At 45.6% G+C, this 22584-nt stretch overlaps 1 protein-coding gene across 2 annotated transcripts; it reads right to left on the reverse strand.

The window, feature by feature from the left end:
- Nucleotides 1-14202: 14202 nt before the first annotated feature.
- LOC140420726 (uncharacterized) lies at nt 14203-22271 on the reverse strand. Of its 2 annotated transcripts, XM_072504717.1 has the most exons (3): nt 21912-22271; nt 19938-20042; nt 14203-16001 (listed from the first exon to the last, which is right to left on the reverse strand). In XM_072504717.1, exon 3 carries the CDS (start codon nt 15672-15674, stop codon nt 14667-14669), a length of 1008 nt encoding a protein of 335 aa, XP_072360818.1. In that variant the 5' UTR covers nt 15675-16001; nt 19938-20042; nt 21912-22271; the 3' UTR covers nt 14203-14666. The 2 variants fall into 2 exon arrangements, with proteins under 2 accessions (XP_072360818.1, XP_072360817.1); XM_072504716.1 differs by lacking the exon at nt 19938-20042.
- Between the last annotated feature and the right edge of the window lie 313 nt (nt 22272-22584).

Genomic DNA, 22584 nt, shown 5'->3' on the forward strand with positions numbered 1-22584 from the left:
ACTGCCGTGTATACCTCCTAATTGATGGGAAACTTTGTTTTCCAAAACACAACATTTTAAAAACTAGGAATACCAGAGGAAGTTCACAAATTCTTATTAAACACACACACTCATTCATCCACCGGGATCTCCACTCAAACAAAAGGAATTCAAAGCATTATACTTTCATTCATCTCAACCAACTGGACAATAAAAGTTTGAATTTGCACAGAAACACAATGTGTTTTTTCCCTTTTCCCTTCTTCAAAACTGTTAAGTAAATTTAAACAATCCTGAAGCCTCTTCTTTTTTTTTCCGATAGGGTTCTGAACTTTCCAAGTCTCTGGTTCCCCCTAGTGGCCATTCATCTGCCAACTCTTTTTCACTCATAAGACATATCTCCCAAGAACAAAATCCAACTTAGCCAATTCTGATTTTACGTAATTGAATTGTCTCCAGAACATTCCATCAGCAGTCCTAACTGAATTGTCTCGGTGACATTCCCTGAACCCGTTAAAGACCTTAACCAAATTAAAGTGTAATTTAATACAACCAATTTTAATTTTCAACCCGCATGCACGGAACTGAACTATCACTGCAATATTCCCTCAGTTGCTAACTGAATTATCGCCCGATATTCCCTCAATTCACGTTTAACCCTCAGTCGTCCCTACATCGACTGAAATTAAGTTTTCTAATCCGCCAGACTGATCTTTGATTTCGTCGAGCGATCTTACCCAACCATAGGCGAGTGACCAAACCCTCTTCGGACTACGAGGCAGAGGAAAACCGACGTGGTCCTTTATAATCTACTCACAACGTGGGCCCATTTCCCCTCCGTCCAAGGCTGGTTTAATTCTGATTTTGCGAATAGTCGGGAATTCGCTCTTGTAATCCCACTCCCGACACCAAATGACGATATTGAGTTCTTTCTGCCCTCAGTCTGGTCTTAGTCAAACCCTGAGTCGGATTGTAGGTATTGATTTATTTTATTTCAAATAGCTTGCAAGCTTCACTCACTCTGATAAAAAGGCAGGAGGCTACATGTCTCTTGAAACTTCCAGAGCGAGTGAGACAAAGGAAGCACAGCATCTGGTTTCACACACATGGATTCAGCATCAAGTTTAACATACCCACGCCCAAATAAGGCAAGATGGCAATTGCAAATCTCCCATAGGCTTTCCCCACATTCCTTAACCTGGCCTGAGGCCCCTTTTCCCAGTATCCCCTGCAACAAAGAAATGATCCTAGTGGCTGCCCATCCCCCTCTTCATGCTTTGCAAAATCCCAATTACAGGCAATTACAGACTGCTACCCATTTTTTCCAGCCTAAGCTAGAGATGTTTAAAAGTCCGCTAACCTAACTCCTTATTCTACTGTAGTAAGATTTTACTCCTAACGTGGCCTAACTACCCATCATGCCTTTCTGTTCATTTCCTCACTGGCATACTCATTTAGGTTGGCCACTGAGTTCTTGAATATGGACCAGTCCAGTGATTCCAAGCAGTCGCGTAGGAATGCTTCCTTTGCCGTGGATCAGCATTGTACGACCTTCTTAACTGGATTATCCCGCTTAAGTTTCTGCTTGTATGCTGGGAGAAGGAGCACCGTCTTGTGGCCCGATCTTCCGAAGTACGATCAGGGGATGGATCAGTAGGCTCCTTTGATGTTTGTGTAGAAATGGTTAAGGATGTCGGGGCCCCTGTTGGGACAGGAGATGTGTTGCTGGACTTTTGGCAGTACACTCTTGAGGTTGGCCTGGTTGAAGTCCCCGGAGACGATGAACAGGCCTCCGGGTATTCTGTTTCATTGTTATTTATTGCTGTGTTCAATTCATCTAGCACCTTCTTCACTTCCACCTGGGGTGGGATGTAGACTGCCGTGATGATGGCAGAAGAGAATTCTCATGGAAGACGGTAAGGGCAGCAATACACAGTCAGGTATTCCAGGTCTGGGGAGCAGTAGTTTGCCACGGCCGCCACATCCGAGCACCAGGAGAAGTTGAGGCAACAAGCTCCTCCAGACCCAGAGTCCTCAACCGCTCCTCCTATAACAAACGCTTCATTCCATGACTTATTCCTTTGAACCTCTTCTGGACCCCCTCCAAAGCCAGCACATCCTTCCTTAGGTACGGAGCCCAAAACTGCTCACAATATTCCAAATGGGGTCTGACCAGAGCCATAAATATGTCCCAGAAGTACATCCCCAATTTTGAATTCTGGCCCTCTCGACATAGATGCCAACATTGCATTTGCCTTCCTAACTGCAGCCTGAACCTGCACGTTAAAATTAAGAGATCCCTCTGTAACACTGAGTATTGCAATCTCTTCATTTAAATAGGATACTGCTTCTCTATTCCTCCTGCCAAAGTGACCATGTTCATATTTTCCCACATTACACTCTATTTGCAACTTTTTACCCACTCACTTAACATGTCTGTGCCTTTTTGGAGACTCCCTACAACCTATTGACAATTTACAAAATACCACAAACAGCAATGTGACGATGACCAGATGAAGACATGGAATATTTTGTATTCACTGAAGCAACAAATGGGATTCCGGTATCACACCTCAGTTGGAATTCTGCCACCACTGCAATTCACTTTTCCCACTAGCAACCCACCCCTGCCCATAGCTTTCCCAGGGCCTGCTGTGACTTCAATGGGAAATCCCATTGACAAGCAGCGGGAGTATGAGATCGCACTGCCAGCAAATGGGAAGCCATCGAGAAGCGCACGGATGGGGAACCGGAGAATACTGCCCCTCATTAAAAATGGCACCTCCAACAGAGCAGCACTCCCTCAGCACTGCACAAGAGAGCTGCCGTGCATTTTGTTCTCCAGTCCTGAATGAGGACATGAGCCCAGAACCTTTCAATTCAGAGGCAAGAGTGTTACCCACTGAGCCCTGACTGACAGTGAGGTTGAAGAGGACCGGGAGGAGGATGTGAGGAGCTTCAAAAGCATCACAAACCAGGTGGGCCGAATGGCCTGTTTCTTCCATGTCCATTCTTATGTAATTTCAATCAGTGGATTGTTATAGACCGGATTTGTTGATTTCACACCAAGGATTTGTTTGGCTGCAATGCTGAAAGTGAACTATTGTATTGCAAAATAATTTCAGCTGAGAGACCCTTAATAACTGAGGAGAGATCACAAAAAACACATCATAGAATTTACAGTGCAGAAGGAGGCCATTCGGCCCATCGAGTCTGCACCGGCCCTTACAAGAGCAACCCACTCAAGCCCATGTAGCTACCATTTCCCAGCAACCCCCACTTAACCTTTTTGGACACTAAGGGCAATTTAGCTTGGCCAATCCACCTAACCCGCATATCTTTGGACTGTGGGAGGAAACCGGAGCACCCAGTGGAACCCCACGCACACATGGGGAGAACATGCAGACTCCGCACAGACAGTGACCCAGCCGGGAATCGAACCTGGGACCCTGGAGCTGTGAAGCAACTGTGCTAACCACTATGCTACCGTGCTGCCCAAAGATACACTGATAACCCAGCAAATCAGCAGTCCAACTGATCCCACATCAAGGACATGACACAGGTTGTTCAATCCAAATCTGGTTCATTTGACCTAAATCCAGAACCTTAAATTCCAGCCCAGTTACAGGGGGCTCTAACATCAGTGACAATATGCTCCAATCTTCAGTATAAATATGGTTTGGTCCTGAACAGCAGCAATATCAGCAGAATCATTGTCCCTCTCAAACGATAAGTCTCTGTCCCCTGCACACTCCCTCTTCCCTCTTGATGGTAACACTAATTCATCCCACTATACTGCTCCCGCTTTCCCCCAAGTTATCCTCCCCTGAAGGGGCTGATTCTCGAGTTAAGTTTCACACTCACCTATTGCCCTCCCCAATATGTCACCTGAAGTTAACACTGTTTTGCTAAGGGGGAGATCCCAATCAAATCCAGTGACTATGCACATGTACTATGTGTCAGGTGGAGTTACCGCGCCCCCACTCCTCCACTTTTCATCCCAGTCCCAGGAGTTTGGTGACAGCTCCGGATGATTAATGGCGGCCGGGGCACCCACAACCCCCCGCGCTGGGGAAACCGTTCTGTCCGCCGCACGGGCGGGTGGCCTGGGTGAGCGCATGTCCAACGGCATGTGCAGTACAAAGCCCATCCCCTGACCTTCCTGCTGGGGTGTTAACCAATGGGAAGAGTTACAAGACCGGAAGGATTCTACCCCTCCAATCAGAGCGCGGGCTTTGTGTGACTAAAGAATGAGTTTCACACAGACTGGAACGTCCTCCCGTCTCCAACATCTGTGAGTAAAACACTTTTTCAATTGGTGACTTGCAGCAACTGAAGAGAACAGAAGTCTATATAATAACACATTTTTCGTCCAGTAATATAGACGTATATCTGTCTGGCAGCTGCATGAAGATTTTCAGGTCTCTGTCCAGGATAGGAAGCAGTGGGCAGGGATCTGTCAATCAGCACCTTCAGGAGAATTGGGAGGGTGGATATTAGATACAGCAGAGGGAGAGTGTGTGGGATGGAGATTTAGAGCTTTGAGGACTGAGAGAGAAAAGGATGTTCTATGGAAACTAGAATGGTCTGTTCTGAATTTCTATTCACAATTGATAGTGATAGCTTTGTAAACTTATTTTACAGGATATCAAAAGAGGAGAATTTGCAGACAGAAACTCAAATGAATTGTCACTTCAAGAGTCTCTCCATTAATTGGGGTCTGAATATCATTGGCCTTTGAATCGAGAAGGAGAAATGTTTCTCTATCTTGTCTGCTTCAAAAGATTTAAAACATCAGTGTGACTGGAAAAGCACCAAGACACACACATACCCGAATGAGTGTGTTCCAGTGCACGGACTGTGGAAAGAGCTTTAACCGGTTACACAGATTGAAAACACCTTGCATCATTTACAGCGGGGAGAGAATGTACCAGTGCTCTGTGTGCACATGATCGTCAAACTTGGAGAAACACAAGAACACCCCATCATGGAAATGTGGGGACTGTGGAAAGGGATTCAGAGCGCAGTACGAGCTGGAAAGGCATAGACTCAGTCACACTGGAGAGAGGCCATTCATCTGTTGTGAGTGTGGGAATGGATTCACTTGGTTAGCCCACCTGCAGACACATCAGAGAGTACACACCAGGGAGAGCCATTCACCGACTCTCAATGTGGGATGGAATTCGCTCAGTTATCTCACCTGCTGCAGCACCATGTAACTCACACCAATGAGAGACCCTTTAAATGCTCTGACTGTGGGAGTAGTTTCAAAAGCTCTCGTGTACTGATGATCCACCAGCGCATTCACACTGAGGAGAGACCGTTCAGCTGCTCTCACTGCACAAAGAGGTTCAGAACATCATCCGACTTGATGAGACACCAGCGAGTTCACACCGGGGAGAGGCCGTGCACCTGTCCTGACTGTGTGAAGAGATTCAGTGATTCATCTGCCCTGTTAATACACCAGTGAGTCCACACTGGAAAGAAGCCATTCACCTGCTCGGAGTGTGGGAAAGGATTCACTCAGTCATGCAACCTGCTGAGACACCAACAAATTCACAAGTGATGGCAGGGGTTAGATTCTGCTGTTAATCACATCCAGGACTGAATCATGTTCTTTCTGACACTTGGTGAAGTGGGAGGGTCGGAGGGTTTCTTTCTGTTGGACTTGCCGGTCTCACGACTCTGCTTCTAGTGGGCTGATGCTCTTTGAGCCTGGGAGAGCACATTTCCACTGAAATGATCCACAAAAGTTGATGAAGGACTTTTATTTTATCCTGGATAGCAAATAATGTTTTTCCCCCACTACAGGTAGATCTAAAATAAATACATTTGTCTCTGCTCCATTGAGTCTACAGCACTGGGCCAGGCGAGTCAGCTCAATTGGTCTCTGTCAGTATTTATGCTCCAAATGAGCCTCCACTCACCCCTCTTCATCTCCCTCCATCAGCATCTCCTTCTATTCCTTTCTCCCTCGTATGTATCTACCTTCCCCGTCAATGTATTAATACTGTTCACCTCAACCACTCACTGTGGGAGTGAGTTCCACATTCTCACCACTCGCTGGGTAAAGAGGTTTCTCATGAAATCCCTATTGGATTATTGAACCCCTTCATAATCTTAAAGACTTCCATCCCGTCACCCTTTAGTCTTCTCTTTTCTAGAGAAAAGCAGCCCCAGCCTTTCCTGAGGGTGAAATGCTCTCAGTTCTGGTATTAATCTTGTGAATCTTTGTTGCACCTTCTCCAATGCTTCTATTTCCTTTTACTAAATGGAGATCACAGATGTTGACAGTGCTCCCAGTGTAGTCTAACCCTGGGTCTAAACAAGTTGAACATAACCTCCCTGCTTCTCAATTCTATCCCTCCAGAATGGAACCCTATATATGGGCTCCACACCTTAGGAAAGATGTGACATTCTCAGAGAGGATGCAGAGGAGATTTATGAGAATGGACCAGGGATGAGGGACTTCAGTTAGTTAGAGAGACTGGAGCAGCTGAAATTGTTAGTTGAGAGTCATGAGGGCACAGAAGGAGACCATACAGCCCATCGATTCCCTGTTGGCTCTGGAGCAAACCAGTCAGTCCCAGTGCCCTGTTCTAACCTTGTAGCTCTGCAATTTAGTTCCCTTAAATATCAATCCAATTTCTGTTTAAAATCCTCCATTGTCTTCATTTCCACCCACCTCACAGGCAGCGAGTTCCAGATCATTACCATTCGCTGCATTACAATATTCTCCCTCACGTGTCTCCCCCCCCCACATCTCTTAACCAAATCCTGAAATATGTTATCCCCTTCATCCTTGTCCCACCAGCTAATGGGAACAACTTTTCTTTATCCATCTTACCTAAACCTGTCATAGTCTTGACCACCTCTATCAAATCTCCCCTCGACCTCCTTTGCTCCAAGGTGAACAATCCCAAGCTGACAAGAACAAACAAACAGAATATGTTAATACCTGGGATCAGATGGGAATGTATAATTTCTGTTCGAAAGATACTGGGAATATTGTCCTGGACAATAAATGATTGGAATACTTTACCTTGGGTGTGGTTGAATGGAATATATCAATCTGGTATCCTCCAACGTTCTAGTGAAAGAATGTTCTAATGTGTGGGCGAGATGAATAAATTGATCACTTTCTCTTGGAAATATTTACATCCTGGCCCATGAAATTTGTTTTAAAGAAATCCACATTTGAAAGCCTGGCCATAACATGAAATATCAGGATCATAACAGGGGAGATAAGAAAGACAGACATTCACTTTGATATTTTCATCAGCGCATCTGAGAGTTAAGAATATGTGGCATGATTTTGGGATACCGGTGTGGGTGTGCAGATGTGATTTGTTACATGCGAAAAATAACAAGCCTAAATTCATGGTGAAATGGACTGAAGACCGGGTCCCAAACACACAGCTACTGGAGACACAGCAGGAGATGAAATGGTTAATGTGGCCAGGGGATTGAGACACCATTGTGACATCATCAAGACATTGACACACTCCAGAGAGAAACTGACTTTAAAACAATCCGGATAGAATTAAACACACTGGACATGGTCAAAGTGGGAGTGAAATTAAAGCGATAATGGGATAATGAAGGACTTGGGAGAAATAATACTGAGTAAGAACTGTCCACAAAGAGAGAGCTGGAGAATCTTTTCCATCCATGCTTGATCTGTTCCTTGAAGCATCTGTCCTAATGTACCAGGAACCGAGAACTCACGGCGCTCCTTCAGGAGAAGAAAAGATGGAGTAGATTTTACCCCAGGCGGAGCCAGAACAGAAATGAGAAATAATGAAGTGACATTGAGTGGAGGGTCAGAAAGACTCCCCCCCCCACCCCACCCTCTAGGTGTGGACTGTAAGATTCCTGGGGGACTCTCTACTTCAGGTTTTTTTGCTAATTAGTGAACATTAAATTAAATTCTATGACTGGCTGTGGATTTATTTTGAATTTGATTGTTACACTTCTCCTGTTTTTATTCCTGTTGCGATTACGCTCTGGGTAAGGATGGTTGACAGGTGACAGGATGGGAAATTGTGGTTTGGGTCTTCACTGACCAAATGTTTTATTGATCCGAAAGGTGTAAAAGGGACCAAACTCCAGCAGAAATCGAGCAGAGCTGAGAACAGACGACTTGCTGTGTGGGAACAGGGAGATAAACAGTTCCCAGAGGATAGAGAAAACAAGAGTGCCTGGAATCCTAGACAACACCTGGGTGTCAAGGCCACCATGTTTTCACTGCTTGGCATGGGAATGCTGACTCCCCGTACCGGGGACGGAGCGTGGGGAAGACAATTGTTTGAGAGTTTGATGTGGCTTGGGTGGGGACAGATGGTTCAATGACAGGTTTTGTAATTAGTCCATGTGTAAGGAATCTTTTTTACATCCTTGTCTGCTCCATGTGTCCCTTTTTATTACCGTCTTGCTCGCTGCTGCACCATTGCAGATTCTGGGTTTGAACTACAGACTTTGGAAACCCCCAGCTGCAAGTTGTTAGTTGAACTGGCCAAAGGGAGTCCCCTCTGTGATGTGTGGTAGGGTCCCGTGATGTCATTTTGATGGACTTGGCTAGCAGTCAATCAGTTCAGATTTACTCCATTCTTCATTGTGATTGGTGGAACCCTTCAGAAACTTCTGAAGGGAAGGCTAGAAGAAGCAATCTCCATTTTAATTCACTTCTATTTCGACCTATAAGGCAGCACACAGCAAGTCTGGACTCTCTCTATTATCTCTCTGCCTGGCGATTTAAAATGCTTCCAGCCAGCCTGTGAAAGTTCCACTGGAAGCTGAAGCACATCTCTCTCAGCTGAGGGCTTGTGACCAAATACCTTCCTCTTTCTGCACAACCTGGGAGCTGTTGCCAAATTGTCATCTCTGTTCTGATTAGGCAACTGTGAGGCCAGAGCTCTGAGCTTTCTCTCAGCTGTTGGACTCCTCCTGAGGGTTAAGGATAAAGAGAGGAGCCATTGAAAATCCATTTAAAACTCTCATGTTGAGAACTTCAGTGAGGCTGGTCGTCCATCTGGTCGTCCATCACTGACCCTGAATCCACCACTCCCTGGGGAAGAGAGATTCACAGACTCATAGACCTCAGGGGAAAGAAATATCTTCATCTGCGTCTTCAATGGGAAATCCTTTTTAAATGTAGTTCTAGTCTCTGCCACAAGGGGAAACATCCTCTCCACATTCTCTCTGTCAATTCCACTCAGGATTTCACGTGTTTCAATAAGATAATCTCTCATTCTTCTAAACTGCAATGGATACAGTCCCAACCTGTGAAACCTTTCCTCAGAGGATAACCCCCTCATTCCAGGAATCCGGGGAGTCAACCTCCTCTGAACTGCTTCTACTGCAATTACCTCATTTGAAATAAGGAGACCCAAACTGTACACAGTGCTCCAAACATGGTCTCACCAAGGCCCTGTACAACTGCAGCAAAACACACCAACATTTATATTCCAGTCCCTTTGCAACAAACAACAATATTTCATTGGCCTTCCTTATCACCTGCTTTACCTGCAAACTAAATTCTTACGGTTCCTGTATCAGGACACCCAGATCCCTCTGTACCTCAGAGTTCTGCAATCTCGCTCCAATTAAATAATGTTCTGTTTTATTTCACCCTTTCTGCCAAAGTGGACACGTTCACATTTTCCCAAGTTATGCTCCGTCTGTCAATTTGTTCCCACTCACTTAACCTATTTGTTGTCCTTTGCAGACTCCTTAAGTCCACTTCACAAATTACTTTCCTACATGTCTTTGAGTCATCAGAAAATATAGCTGCCATACATTCAATCCCATCATCCAACTCATTAATGTAGATTGTAAATAGTTGAGGGCCCAGCACTGATCCTTGTGACTCTCCACTTGTCACATCTTACCAACCCAAACGTAACCCATTTATACCCCCTCTCTGCTTCCTGTTACCAGCCCTCTATCCATGCTATGTTGCTCCACACATCCCCGCCCACCACCATGAGCTCTTATTATGTGTAATAAACTTTGATGTGGCACCCTGGGGAATTCCTTCTGGAAACCTAGATAAACCACATCTACAGGTTCCCCTTTATTGACATCCCTTGTAATTTCATGAAAAAGACTCGATAAATTAGACAATCCTGATTGACTCTCTGAACCATATTTTCAAACATTGTGTCAAAATAAAATTAAAATCTCCTCTCCCCCTCTGGCTCCTTTACCAATTAGCTTAAGAGAGACCCACGAGCCTGTCAAACTCTTTCGCCCACGTTCCCTAAAGTGAATGAATTTGAGCAGAAAAATACCACCAAAAATCAAATATTTTCAAATAAACAAGTTTATTCATGAAATCAAACATGATTTTAAAAAATATCGGAACATTACTTGCGGATCAAAGACAACCAGAGTAAAAGAGTAACCATGAAAGGATGTTCACAATATTTGGGACCCAAATGTTTCTCTTTGGTTCCTCTGTAGCCTGTTCCTGTGACTCCCCACTTTGGACACACGCACTGAACCCCGGGTTCAAGACACCATCAGCCCTGATCATCCCCATCCCTTGATTTCCCAGTCAGTCCTCTATTAGTGTGACACCCATGGCAGATTCCCAACTGGGGCACAGGCCCTGTTATTCTCAGCTAAATTCAGCCTTCAGCTCAGTTGCCTCGCTGTCATTGACACGATCAATAATGGGACGGAAAAGTGACCAAGCAAGACAAAACTTGTGGATTGGGATCTCTGTAAAGATCAGTAACTTCAAAGAAAAAAATCAATTCCCCAGTCAACAAATTGAAGGATCACGTGACAGGACATACATTTTACTGCAACAAACAAACCAGAAGCAACATTAACTAAATATTATTTTTGTAGGAAACCTACACCTTAAAAGTATCAGTCCAAAGTGATTATTCATTCCCAAGGGTTCCGTTCTTTTCTTTTCCCAATCTGGCAGCCTTTAACTGCAGAACTGTCTTTCACAGTGAAAGATTGGCTAGCTACCAGAAAACTGAGACTAAGCAAAAATAGGTAATTTTCTGGTTGGCAAGATGTAACGAGCGGTGTGTCACAGGGATCAGTGCTGGGGCGTCAATCTTCTACAATTTATATCAATGACTTGGATGATGGGTCTGAAGGTAATGATTGTTGAGTTTGCTGATGATGCAGGCAAAAAGGAAAAGGAGGCGGTGTTGCACTGATAATAAGGAACGGCATCAGTACATTAATAAGGGAGGATCTCAGGTCAGGAATACAAAATGTGGAAACTGTTTGGGTTGAGCTAAAAAAACAGCATAGGACGGGTTTGGTGCCAGAGGCACAGTGCTGCCTACACACCTGAGGAGGTTGTACAGTTTTTTACAGCACTGTTGGCCTGTCCGGACGGTGTTTCTCACGGAGATTACTGCCTGTGCCCAGGCACGATGAACGGTGGCAGCTGGCTGCCTCCTTCCCGGGCCGCGGTACAGGGTTGCCCGCCTCTCCTCCATGGCATCCAGCAGGGTCTCAAGCTCATTGTCCGTAAAGCGGGGTGCCACTCTCCTCACTGCCATCTTGTTGGCTGGGATGGTGTGTATGTGGAGTGAAGTGTGTTTATGCAGCTTGTCAGCCTCCTGAGTGTCAATCGTGAATCCGGCAAATCCGGCACCGTTTTTCATTTGAATGGATTGAGTTCCATGTGGTGCCGGTCCTGGCCCCTCAACAGTCGTTGAATCGGACGAGGTGCGGCACCAGTTTGCTAGCGTAGAACCCCCGAATCCTGCCCCGGCATCAACATTTAGTCTCAGGAATGGAGAATTCAAGCAAATAAATCTCCCCACATCAGAAAGCCAAGGGACAAGGGAGAATGAGGAATAAAGGATCACTAAGAGGCTGCATTGGAGAAATTAATGGATTGAATATTGAGAAGTCCCCGAGATCGGATATTCTACATCCCAGAGAGTTGAAAGAAGTTGCTATAGAGATCGCGGATACATTGGTGATCAACTATAGATTCTGGAATGGTTCCTGCAGATTGAAAGGCAGCAAATGTCACCCGACTGTTCAGGAAGGGAGGGAGAGAGAAAACGGTGAACTACAGGCCTGTTAGCCTGACATCAGTACCGGGAAAATACCAGAATCTATTATAAAGGATGTGATAAATGGAAACCTGGATAATAATAATTAACATGGATTTATGATATGGAGATGCCGGCGTTGAACTGGGGTGGGCACAGTTAGAAGTCTTATAACACCAGGTTAAAGTCCAACAGATTTGTTTTGAATCAATAGCTTTCGGAGCGCTGCTCCTTCCTCAGGTGAAGGAGCTTCTTCCTCACCCGATGAAGGAGCTGAGTTCCAAAAGCTAGTGATACAAAACAAACCTGTTGGACTATAACCTGGTGTTGTAAGACTTCGAACATGGATTTAGGAATAGGAAATCATGTTTGACGAACCTTTTGGAATTTTTGAGGATGTTATAAACAGAATTGATAAAGGGGAGTCCGTGGCTGTGGCACACTTAGATTTTGAGAAGGTTTATGATAAACACCCCACAGGAGGTTAGTCAGCAAAATGAAAACACATGGGATGGGAGGTAATATACTGGCATGGATTGAGGATTGGCTAACAGGCAGAAAACAGAGAGGAGGAATAAATGGGTCATTCTCACCTTAGCAGTTGGGACGAGTGGGTTACTGCAAAGATCAGTACTTGGGCCCCAGCTATTCATAGTTTATACAATGATTTGGATGTGGGGACCAAATGTAATATTTCCAAATTCGTAGCTGACACAAAGCTAGGTGGGAATGTGTGTTGTGAGGAAGATGTAAAACGGCTACAGGAGGATTTGGACAGACTTAGCGAGTGGGCAAGGACATGGCAGATGGAATATAATGTGGAAAAATGTAAGATTATCACTTTGGTAGGAGGAACCGATGAGCAGAGTATATCTCAAATAGAGATTAGAAAGTGTAGATGTACAAAGGGACCTGGGTGTCCTCATCACTAAGTCACTGAAGGTTAACATACAGGCACAGCAAGTTATTAGGAAGGTTAATGGGATGTTGGCCATTATCACAAGAGGATTTGAGTACAGGAGTAGGGAAGACTTGCTTCAATACTATAGGACCTTGGTTAGACCACAGCTGGAGTACTGTGTGCAGTTTTACTGCCCTTACCTTAGGAAAGGTATTATTGCCACAGAGGGGGGGGCAATGAAGGTTCACCAGACTTGTTCCGGGGATGGGAGGTGTTGTGTCTATAAAACCTCAGACACTTCGACCAGTTTATTAATCAAATGTTTTGCCCAGGTATCTTTATTGACCAGGTAAACAAAGGACAACGGAGTGTATGAATCACATAACTTTATTCAACAAGCAGTAAAACAGTTACCCTTAAATTATCCCACTAATTACAGTCCCAAGATTCTCAATAGTACCCGAGCCGATGGACTCATTCGAGCTGCGGATTCGATTCTGTATCTCAATCTCCTCGGGGTCTTCTTCCGAGAAGGTGGGTCTCGCCGCTGCTTCTTTCCATCTCTGGTCAGTAGTCTCGATTACCTCTGCGTGGAGTCTTCACTGCTGGGCGGTCCCGGGGTTCGATCGTTATACCCTTTCTGTGTCCTTCCAGAATGTTCTCTGACCCCAGTCGATGAGGTCACAGGGTGGGAGTGACACCACCCAGTAGAATTACTAATGGCCATCAGCTGGACACCGGAAAGCTGTCCACAGGAGTCCATTTCCCGGTGCATTGTTTGTTATGTAACTTTGTCTGTTCAAAACAATCAATCGATGAATAGAGCCAATTATCTCTTGATTGGTGATTGATGGAGCAGAGCAGCTCCAGACATGTGCTGGCAGCTTGTCGGAGTTCAGTGTATTCAGGCTGGTTGCTGGAGCTGGCTGTGGCTCGATTTAAAATGTCCAATTTTTAATTTAAAGTTTCTGATTTTATCGAGTCTAAACTACAGGCTACTGCACATTTTACCAGAGGCATTTTACCTATGAAGAGACATTGGGAAAACTGGGCCAGTATTCACAGTTGTCTGTGCTAGATTGGGAAATTACAATAAAAGCTATGACGATAGACAGGCAATCACAAGTATTTGAGGAATTGTTACATATTTACATAAAATATAGACTCCCTTAATAATCAAAAATCCAACAGAGGATTTGCAACCGTGGCTGACAAGCAAAGTTAAAGGTTGCATTAGATTAAAGGAAGAGGTTCATGAAGTTATCCAATCTGCAGAAACACCAGCGAGTTCACACTGGGGAGAGGCCGTTCACCTGCTCCCAGTGTGGGAAGGGATTCTGCCATTTCCTTATTCCTCATTATAAACTCTCCTGTCTCTGCCTGGAATGGACCCACATTGGTCTTTGCTAATCTTTACCTTTTCACATTCCTATCGGAGCTTTTCCAGTCGGTTTTTATGTTTCTCGCCAGTTTGCTCTCATATTCTATTTTCTCTTTCTTTATCAGTCTTTTGGTTTGGTTTTCAGCAAAGGAGGACCAAGTTCCCAATCCTCAGGCTCACTACTATTTGGGCCACTTTATGAGCCTCTTCCTTTGATCTAATGGAATCTTTAACTTTTCTTGTTCGCCACGGTTGCATCACTTTTCCTGTCTCAGAATCCCTAAGAGAGAGAAAGAGAAGAGAGAACGAAATGCAGTCCTGGATGTAATTGAAGCAGAAACAATAACAGCAGAATCCATCACTGCAATCAATTGTGAACTTGTTGGTGTCTCAGCAGGGACGAGGAAACACAGAATCCCTTCCCACACAGAGAGGTGAACGGCCTCTCCCTAGTGTGAACCTGCTGGTGTGCCCGCAGGTTGGATGAATCACTGAATCTCTTCCCACACTGAGAGCAGGTGAATGGTCTCTCCCCAGTGTGAACTCGCTGATGTGTCTGCAGGCTGTTTGACTGAGTAAATCCCTTCCCACACTGGGAGCAGGTGAATGGTCTCTCCCCAGTGTGAACTCGCTGGTGTGTCTGCAGGTTGGATGAATCACTGAATCTCTTCCCACACTGAGAGCAGGTGAATGGTCTCTCCCCAGTGTGAACTCGCTGATGTGACTGCAGGCTGCTTGACTGAGAAAATCCCTTCCCACACTGGGAGCAGGTGAATGGCCTCTCCCCAGTATGAACTCGCTGGTGTTTCCTCAGATTGGATAACTCAGTGAATCCCTTCCCACACTGAGAGCAGGTGAATGGTCTCTCCCCAGTGTGAATTCGCTGGTGTGACTTCAGGCTGGATAACTGATTGAATCCCTTCTCACACTGAGAGCAAGTGAATGGCCACCCCCCAGTGTGAACTCGCTGGTGTTTCCTCAGATTGGATAACTCAGTGAATCCCTTCCCACACTGGGAGCAGGTGAACGGCCTCTCCCCAGTGTGAACTCGCTGGTGTTTCTGCAGATTGGATAACTGAGTGAATCGCTTCCCACACGGCGAGCAGGTGAACGGCCTCTCCCCAGTGTGAATTCGCTGGTGTGACTTCAGGCTGGATAACTGAGTGAATCCTTTCTCACACTGAGAGCAAGTGAACGGCCTCTCCCCAGTGTGAACTCGCTGGTGTGTCCTCAGTTTGGATAACTCAGTGAATCCCTTCCCACACGGAGAGCAGGTGAACGGTCTCTCTCCACTGTGACTGCGTCGGTGAACTTCCAGCATAGATGGGGCTCTGTATCCCTTCCCACAGTCCCCACATTTCCATGGTTTCTCCATGTTTTGGGTCTCCTCGTGTCTCTCCAGTCGGACAATCCGTTGAAGCCTCGTCCACACACAGAATACGTGTACGGACTCTCCCCACTGTAAATGGTGTGATGAATTTTCAGGCTGTGTAACTGGTTAAAGCTCTTTCCACAGTCAGTGCTCTGGAACACGCTCACTCAGGTGTGTGTGTCTCGGTGCTTTTCCAGTCAGAATGATGGTTAAACTTTGTTGAAGCCAACAGGTCGGGCCAATATTTCTCCTAGATTTAATGGCCGATGAACCGAGTGACTCTGTCAGATCCAGACGTGATGTTTGAGATTTCTGTCTGTAAATCCTCTCCTTTGGAGTTTACAAAAGATATCAGTCAGTCCAGGATAGAAATTCAGAACAGATTATTTTAATTTCTATGAAACATTCTTTCCTCTCTCATTCCCCCAAAGCTGTAAATCTCCGTCCCACACACTCTCCCTCCAATCTCACTCTGCTGTGTCTAATATTCACCCTCCCAATTCTCCTGAAGGTGCTGATTCAGCTGATTGACAGATCCATGCTCACTGCTTCCAGTCCTGGACACAGAGACCACAACAAATAGGAGCTGCAGTCGGCCATTCAGCCCATCAAGCCTACTCGACCATTCAATGGGATCATTGGCCGGTCTACCTCAGCACCATTTTTCCACACTATCCCCCATATCCCTCGATATCTTCAATATCGAGAAACCTATCACTCTCGGTCTAAAAATACTTGATGACTGAGGCTCCACAGTCCGCTGGGGTAGAGAATCCCAAAGCTTCACCACATTGTCTTTGAATTTATTGCCTGGGGCAGCACGGTGGCGGTGATTAGCACTGCTGCCCCTCAGTGACGAGGACCTGGGTTCGATCCTGGCCCCGGGTCACTGTCCATGTGGAGTCTGCACATTCTCCCTGGGCCAGCGTGGGCCTCACCCCCACAATGTAAAACAATGTGCCGGGTCGGTGGATTGGCCACGCTAAATTGCCCCTTAATTGGAAAAAAAAGAATTGGGTACTCAAAATTTATTTTTTTTGAAGGACAGCTAAGTTTTGGAGCCAGAGGTGTAATGAAAGCATCGTAAAAAGCGTGGGCTAATGGAATGTTGTTTGGATGAAGGGGATTCCCTGTGGAGTTAATTAGATTTCAGCTTGTTAAGATGATGTCAGTACTGGGAGGAGCCACGGTTTCAGGCTTTTTGCAGCAAAGCAGTGTTTTAGTTGAGAATTGGTTCAAGATGTGAGCAGAGGTCAAGCATCTCAGTTCAGTTGAAAATATATGTCTGGAGCTAGATTAGCAGTTTCTTTCCAAGCAGTTCAGAAGAGTGTCGTTAGAAGGCGAGCTGAAACAAGCTGAAACAGCTTCTCAAGTTTCTTCATGGTTCTGACAGGATTGAGATCTTGTCTTTAAAGCGGTGACACAAGATCTCTCTTTCTCAAAGAACATCTGTATAAAGCAGGTATTGCTGAGGGCTAACTGTGTTTAACGGTGGATTGAGAGCTGAGATGTCTTTTTGTTGTTTGAGTGGGAATAAAGGTAGCAGTTAAGGGTTACTGTATTCACTGTATTGATTAGCATTGTTTAAGGGCTAATTGTCAGCTGTTTTCTGGTGTGATGTTACATTTATTTTAATATTGTGTCAGTAATAAAGTTTGTTTTCATATAGCATGGCCCTATTTTGTGTGAAATCGCTCCTGGAGTGAGGTGTCCTTTCCTCACAGTCTGACAAAACACAAATAAAATATTGGGGTTTGTGTCCAGTATCCGAGCCACTGTTGGGGTCTGGTCCGGGATCATAACAGTGAGGAGGTGGGTTATGTGGATGTTTAGAGAACTTTGTACCCGAGGAGCAGAGATTTTACCTTCTTTCCAGCCCCACAGCAATGTCAGACTAGCATCACCGACTTCTTTATGCCGAGGACGATCCTACACCTGGTGTCCTCTTGCACCACAGGGAGCATCGTAATCGCAGACCTTCGACCGTTTGTCTGGAGTTTCTGCTCAAGGGCTCACCCCCAGGTCGAGAATGTGGAGGTTTGGAGCCTCCCCGAGTTCATTCATTATGCACTTTTGGGAAGAGTTTGAGTTCCTCCTTTTGGTTAACTCGACTCCTGGGATTTCCCCCTCCATTTTGTGGGAGACGTGTGAAGTTTATACTCGGGGCTGATCATTTCTCACACTGCTAATAAAAGGTGCAGGATGCTGGAGAACCAGCGGCGTCTGGAGGTTTGTTTGGCGAAGATGAGGAGAATTATAAGAAGCTTCCTAGTAAACTATTGCTGAAGGAGGTTAACGCAGCAAGAGTGGCTTTGGACTCCCTGTTTACTCAGCAGGCAGGGAAAAGTTGGAAATTTGTGAGGTCGAAGTTGTATGAATTTGGGAATAAGAAGAGCAAATACATGGCCTGTTTGACAAAGAAAAAGGCCGACTTTAGAGCGAATCCCTCTGTGCAGCTTGGGGGATGGAAAAGGGTCATGAAGACGGAGGAGATAAATCGGGATTTGGGGAATTCTATGCAGGATTATACAAGTCTGAGCAGTCTGGTGATGTGTTGATGGGTGTGGAACATTCTTTCTCTTCCCTGAAGCTTCTGGAGGCCTCAGAAAATCTTCATGAGACAGCTGGTTTGTAATGCAGAACAAGGCCAGCAGCGCGGGTTCAATTCCTGTACCGGCTGAGAATTCTGAATTCTCCCTCTGTGACCCAAACAGGTGCCTGAATGTGGCGACTTGGGGCTTTTCACAGTAAAGTCATTGCAGTGTTAATGTAAGCCTACTTGTGACAATAAAAGATTATTATATTATTTCTAGGGAACAGGTATCAAAGGCCAAGAAGGAGATGCAGCCGGGTAAAGCCGGATGGCTGTGGGTGTGACTTTTATCAGGGGTCTGAGGATTTGTTGTTGGACCCATTGGTAGATAAGTGTTGTCACTCTTTGACTCTGGGATGCTGCCACCGACTCTTCATGAGGCGAATATCTCTTTGATTCTGAAGGTGGGCAAGGACTCAGAGGAGAGGGACTCTTATCACCCAATCTCTCTTTTGAATGTTGACTTGAAACTGCAATCTGAAGTTTTGGCGAAAATGCTGGAGGACATCCTTCCGACAATCGTGCGGGAGGACCAGACTGGGTTTATACGGGGAAGAGTTTCCAGTAACAATGTTGGAAGGTTGCTGAATGTGATTCAGGCTTTGCAGAAATATGCATTGGATGGGCTGGTGATCTCCTTCGATGCAGAGAAAGATTTTGCTCGAGTTGAGTGGAATTATCTGGTGTATCCGCTATGAGGCTTCGGGTTGGGTGAGGTTTATATTGAGTGGATTCAATTGTTACATCACAGACCGGCAGCGGCGGTGCTTGCCAATGGTATAAGGATGTCAAATTTTGAGCTGCAGCGAGGGACAAGACAGGGCTGCCCTCTGTCTCCCTTGCTGTTTGCGTTAGCCATTGAGCCCTTGCCAGAGGATATTAGATCGGATCCTCTGATATCGGGCCTGGAGGGTGGGGTGAGGAAGCACAAGATCACTCTGCAGATGACAGGCTGCTGTTTGTATCGAACCCCAGTGTTTCTGTCCCGACCATTATTGGAGCAGTGGATAGGTTTAGTGGCTTCTCTCGTATCAAGATCAATTTTACTGAGTCCAAGGCCATGCCGGTGTGGAGGGGTTGCAGGGTAAGCCCCCTCCTCGTGCTAACTTCCCCTTCAGATGTCCCCCCTCCCACACACCATGCCATTTAAAAACCTGGGAATGTCAATGGCCCCTCTTTCAGACAGCGATATGGGGCCAACTTTCCACAGCTGATGGTGACTATTAGGTGGGACCTTGCCCGGTGATCGGCTCTTCCGAATTCAAGGCGAGGGAGGATCGCCTTCATTAAAATGAATGTATTGCCCAGACTGTTGTACCCTCTGCAGATGCTGCCTATACTGCTGTCAACCAGAGTCGTCAGGAAAATTAATCAAATCAGCGCAGGACCTATTCAGTTAATGGTAGGGAGTTGGGGAGACTTACAGAACAAAGAGATCTAGGAGTCCAGGTTCATAGCTCCTTATAGGTGGAGTCGCAGGTGGACAGAGTGGTGAAGAAGGCATTCAGTACGCTAGGTTTTATTGGTTAGAATATTGAATACAGTAGTTGGGATGTCTTATTGAAGTTGGACAAGACATTGGTAAGACCGCACATGGAATACTGTGTTCAGTTCTGGTCACCCTATAAGAGAAAGAATATTGTTAAACGAGAAAGAGTGCAGAAGAGATTTACCAGGATGCTGCCAGGACTTGATGGTCTGAGTTACAAGGAGAGGCTGGATAGGCTGGGACTTTTTTCCCTGAAGCATAGGAGGCTTAGCGGCGATCTTATAGAAGTCTATAAAATAATGAGGAGCATAGATAAGGTATATAGTCAACATCTTTCCCCTAAGGTAGAGGAGTCTAGAACTAGAGGGCATAGGTTTAAGGAGAGAGATACAAAAGAGACCAGAAGAGAAGTTTCTTCACACAGAGGATGGTGAGCATCTGGAATGGGCTGCCAGAGGCAGTGTAGAGGCAGGTACAATTTTGTCCTTTAAAAAGCATTAGACAGTTACAAGGGCAGGGTAGGCACAGAGGGATATGGGCCAATGCTGGCAAGTGGGCGGCATGGACAAGCTGGGCCGAAGGGCCTGTTTCCAAGCTATAAACATCTATGACCTCTATCTGGAACAAAAAGAAACCTCGCCTCAAGTTTGTTAAGCTCCAATCACCAGGAGCTAAGAAAGGGTATGGTCTCCCGAAAATCAGGCTTCATCAATTGGCCTCTCGTCTTAGGTTCATAAGGGATTGTGGTAGAATGGACCCAACATTCATCAGGCTCAATACAGAAGCAGACCAGTCAGTTCTCCCTCTATCCAAAACTGGCATAGGCTGATTATGGAAAGCATCTCCATGCAACTTTTAATGTCTGTAATTCATTCTTAGTCTGATGCATTGGGTAAAGTATGTGACTCCTATCTCAAATTCATAGGTTCCAATTTGACTGACTTGCTCCTCTGTGCTGTACTGTTCCTGAGCTTTCCATGAGTGAATTCAATTTAACTTAGGCCGGATGTAGGGCACAGTGGTTAGTACTGCTACCTCAGCGCCAGGGACCCAGGTTCAATCCCAGCCTTGGGTGGCTGTCTGTGTGGAGTTTGCACATTCTCCTCGTGTCCTCGTGTTTCCTCTGGGTGCTCCAGTTTCCTCCCACTGTCCAAAGATGTGCAGATAAAGTGGATTGGTCACGCTAAATTTCCCGAGTGACCAAGATGTGTCGGTTAGGTGGGTTGACCATGATCAATGCAACGGGTTGCAAGGATAGGATGGGGAGTGGGCGTCAGTGAAATGCTCTTTCTGAGGCTCATTGCAGAATTGTAGGGCCAAATGGCCTTCTGCACTATAGGAGTTCTATGTTGTGTTATTCATTATAATTTGATTATGCTGTTAGTCTGTTTGTAATATTTTTGGGTTTAGAAACTGAATTGTTATCCTCCGTTTTTACATAATCTTGTCCTCTTTCCCCACTCATTATTTTAACCTCTTAACTGGTTGTTCAATTAAACTGGCATTTCATCTCGAGGCACTAGTCCCTCATATATCCTGCAATGTTTTGCTTGTATTTATGTTGGCAATATCTCTTGTTCCGCTCTGTGCCCATTTGCCACAATTTTTTCTGTTACTCTGTTGCACTCATTGTTTAAAAAATGATTTAAAAATAACAAATTATTAATATTCTGTCCACCTCATCTGTGAATATATTCAATGACCCCCACACCCCACTGGTCCCTGTGGAAGAGAAATCCAGAGACTAATAACCGTCTGGGGGAAGAGATGACTGGTAATATATAACATAGCTACAGTACAATATTACAAGGCTAGAAATAATAATAAATGTACTCTAATGTACTACAGAACCAAAAATACTATATCTAATCTGTACCATATAACAACACGAGCCATGTGTTTGTCCGACATTAATTTACTGTCTTCTTAAATGTCAGCCATCTCCTGGAAAAACCAGCCCTTTAATTGTGAACAAATAAATGTGTCAAGCTGAGGGAGCAAAGGATGTCAATGTCTTTAAGAGAGAGGCCTGGGCCTTTGCAGAGTCTGCACCCGTCCTGGATTCACTTCCTTTCCCTTCATTTGCTGCAAGTGACCAATTGAAGGTGAGAATGAGAAAAGAAATGGAAAGGGGGAGAAAAGAAAGTGTTTTACTCACAGATGTTAGAGACAGGAGGAAGTCTTTCAGTCTGTGTGAGGTCCCAGTTTTGCTTAGTCAGCTTCCACATTCAGACAACGGGGGAGCTGATTGGATGGTGGCAGAGAGTCCTTCCGGTTTACTAACTCTTCCCATTGGTCAACAACCTTCCTGAGCACGCACAGGAATCCGCGGTGATGTCCCAGGGTTCCAGTGCGCAGGTCAGGCGCGCGGATACAGCAGCCCCGCCCCACTCATTGTTCCCCCTCCTCGAGAAAAAGTTTCCAGGCAACCGGCCATCAACTCCGGCCAGAGCGAGAAGCCTCGGTGATTTCCCCTCCCCCCGGCAGGGAGAGAGGAGCGGCTGCGTACGTGCGGGAAAGCCCACCCCCTGACCTTCCTGCTGAGGTGTTCACCAATGGGAAGAGCTCAGACCGGAAGGATGAAGATTGAGCTTCACATAGACTGAAAACTTCCTCCTGTCTCCAACATCTGTGAGTAAAACACTTTCTTTTCTCCCTCTTTCCATTTCTTTTCTCATTCCCACCTTCAATTGGTCACTTGCAGCAACTGAAGGGAAAGGAAGTGAATCCAGGGAGGGTGCAGACCCTGGAAAGCTTGGCCCAGGTCTCTCTCTCTCTTAAAGACATTGACATCCTTTGCTCCCTCAGCTTGACACATTTATTTGTCTGGC

Source organism: Scyliorhinus torazame, chromosome 5, assembly GCF_047496885.1.
Source record: "Scyliorhinus torazame isolate Kashiwa2021f chromosome 5, sScyTor2.1, whole genome shotgun sequence".
In the NCBI taxonomy this organism is placed as follows: Eukaryota; Metazoa; Chordata; class Chondrichthyes; order Carcharhiniformes; family Scyliorhinidae; genus Scyliorhinus; species Scyliorhinus torazame.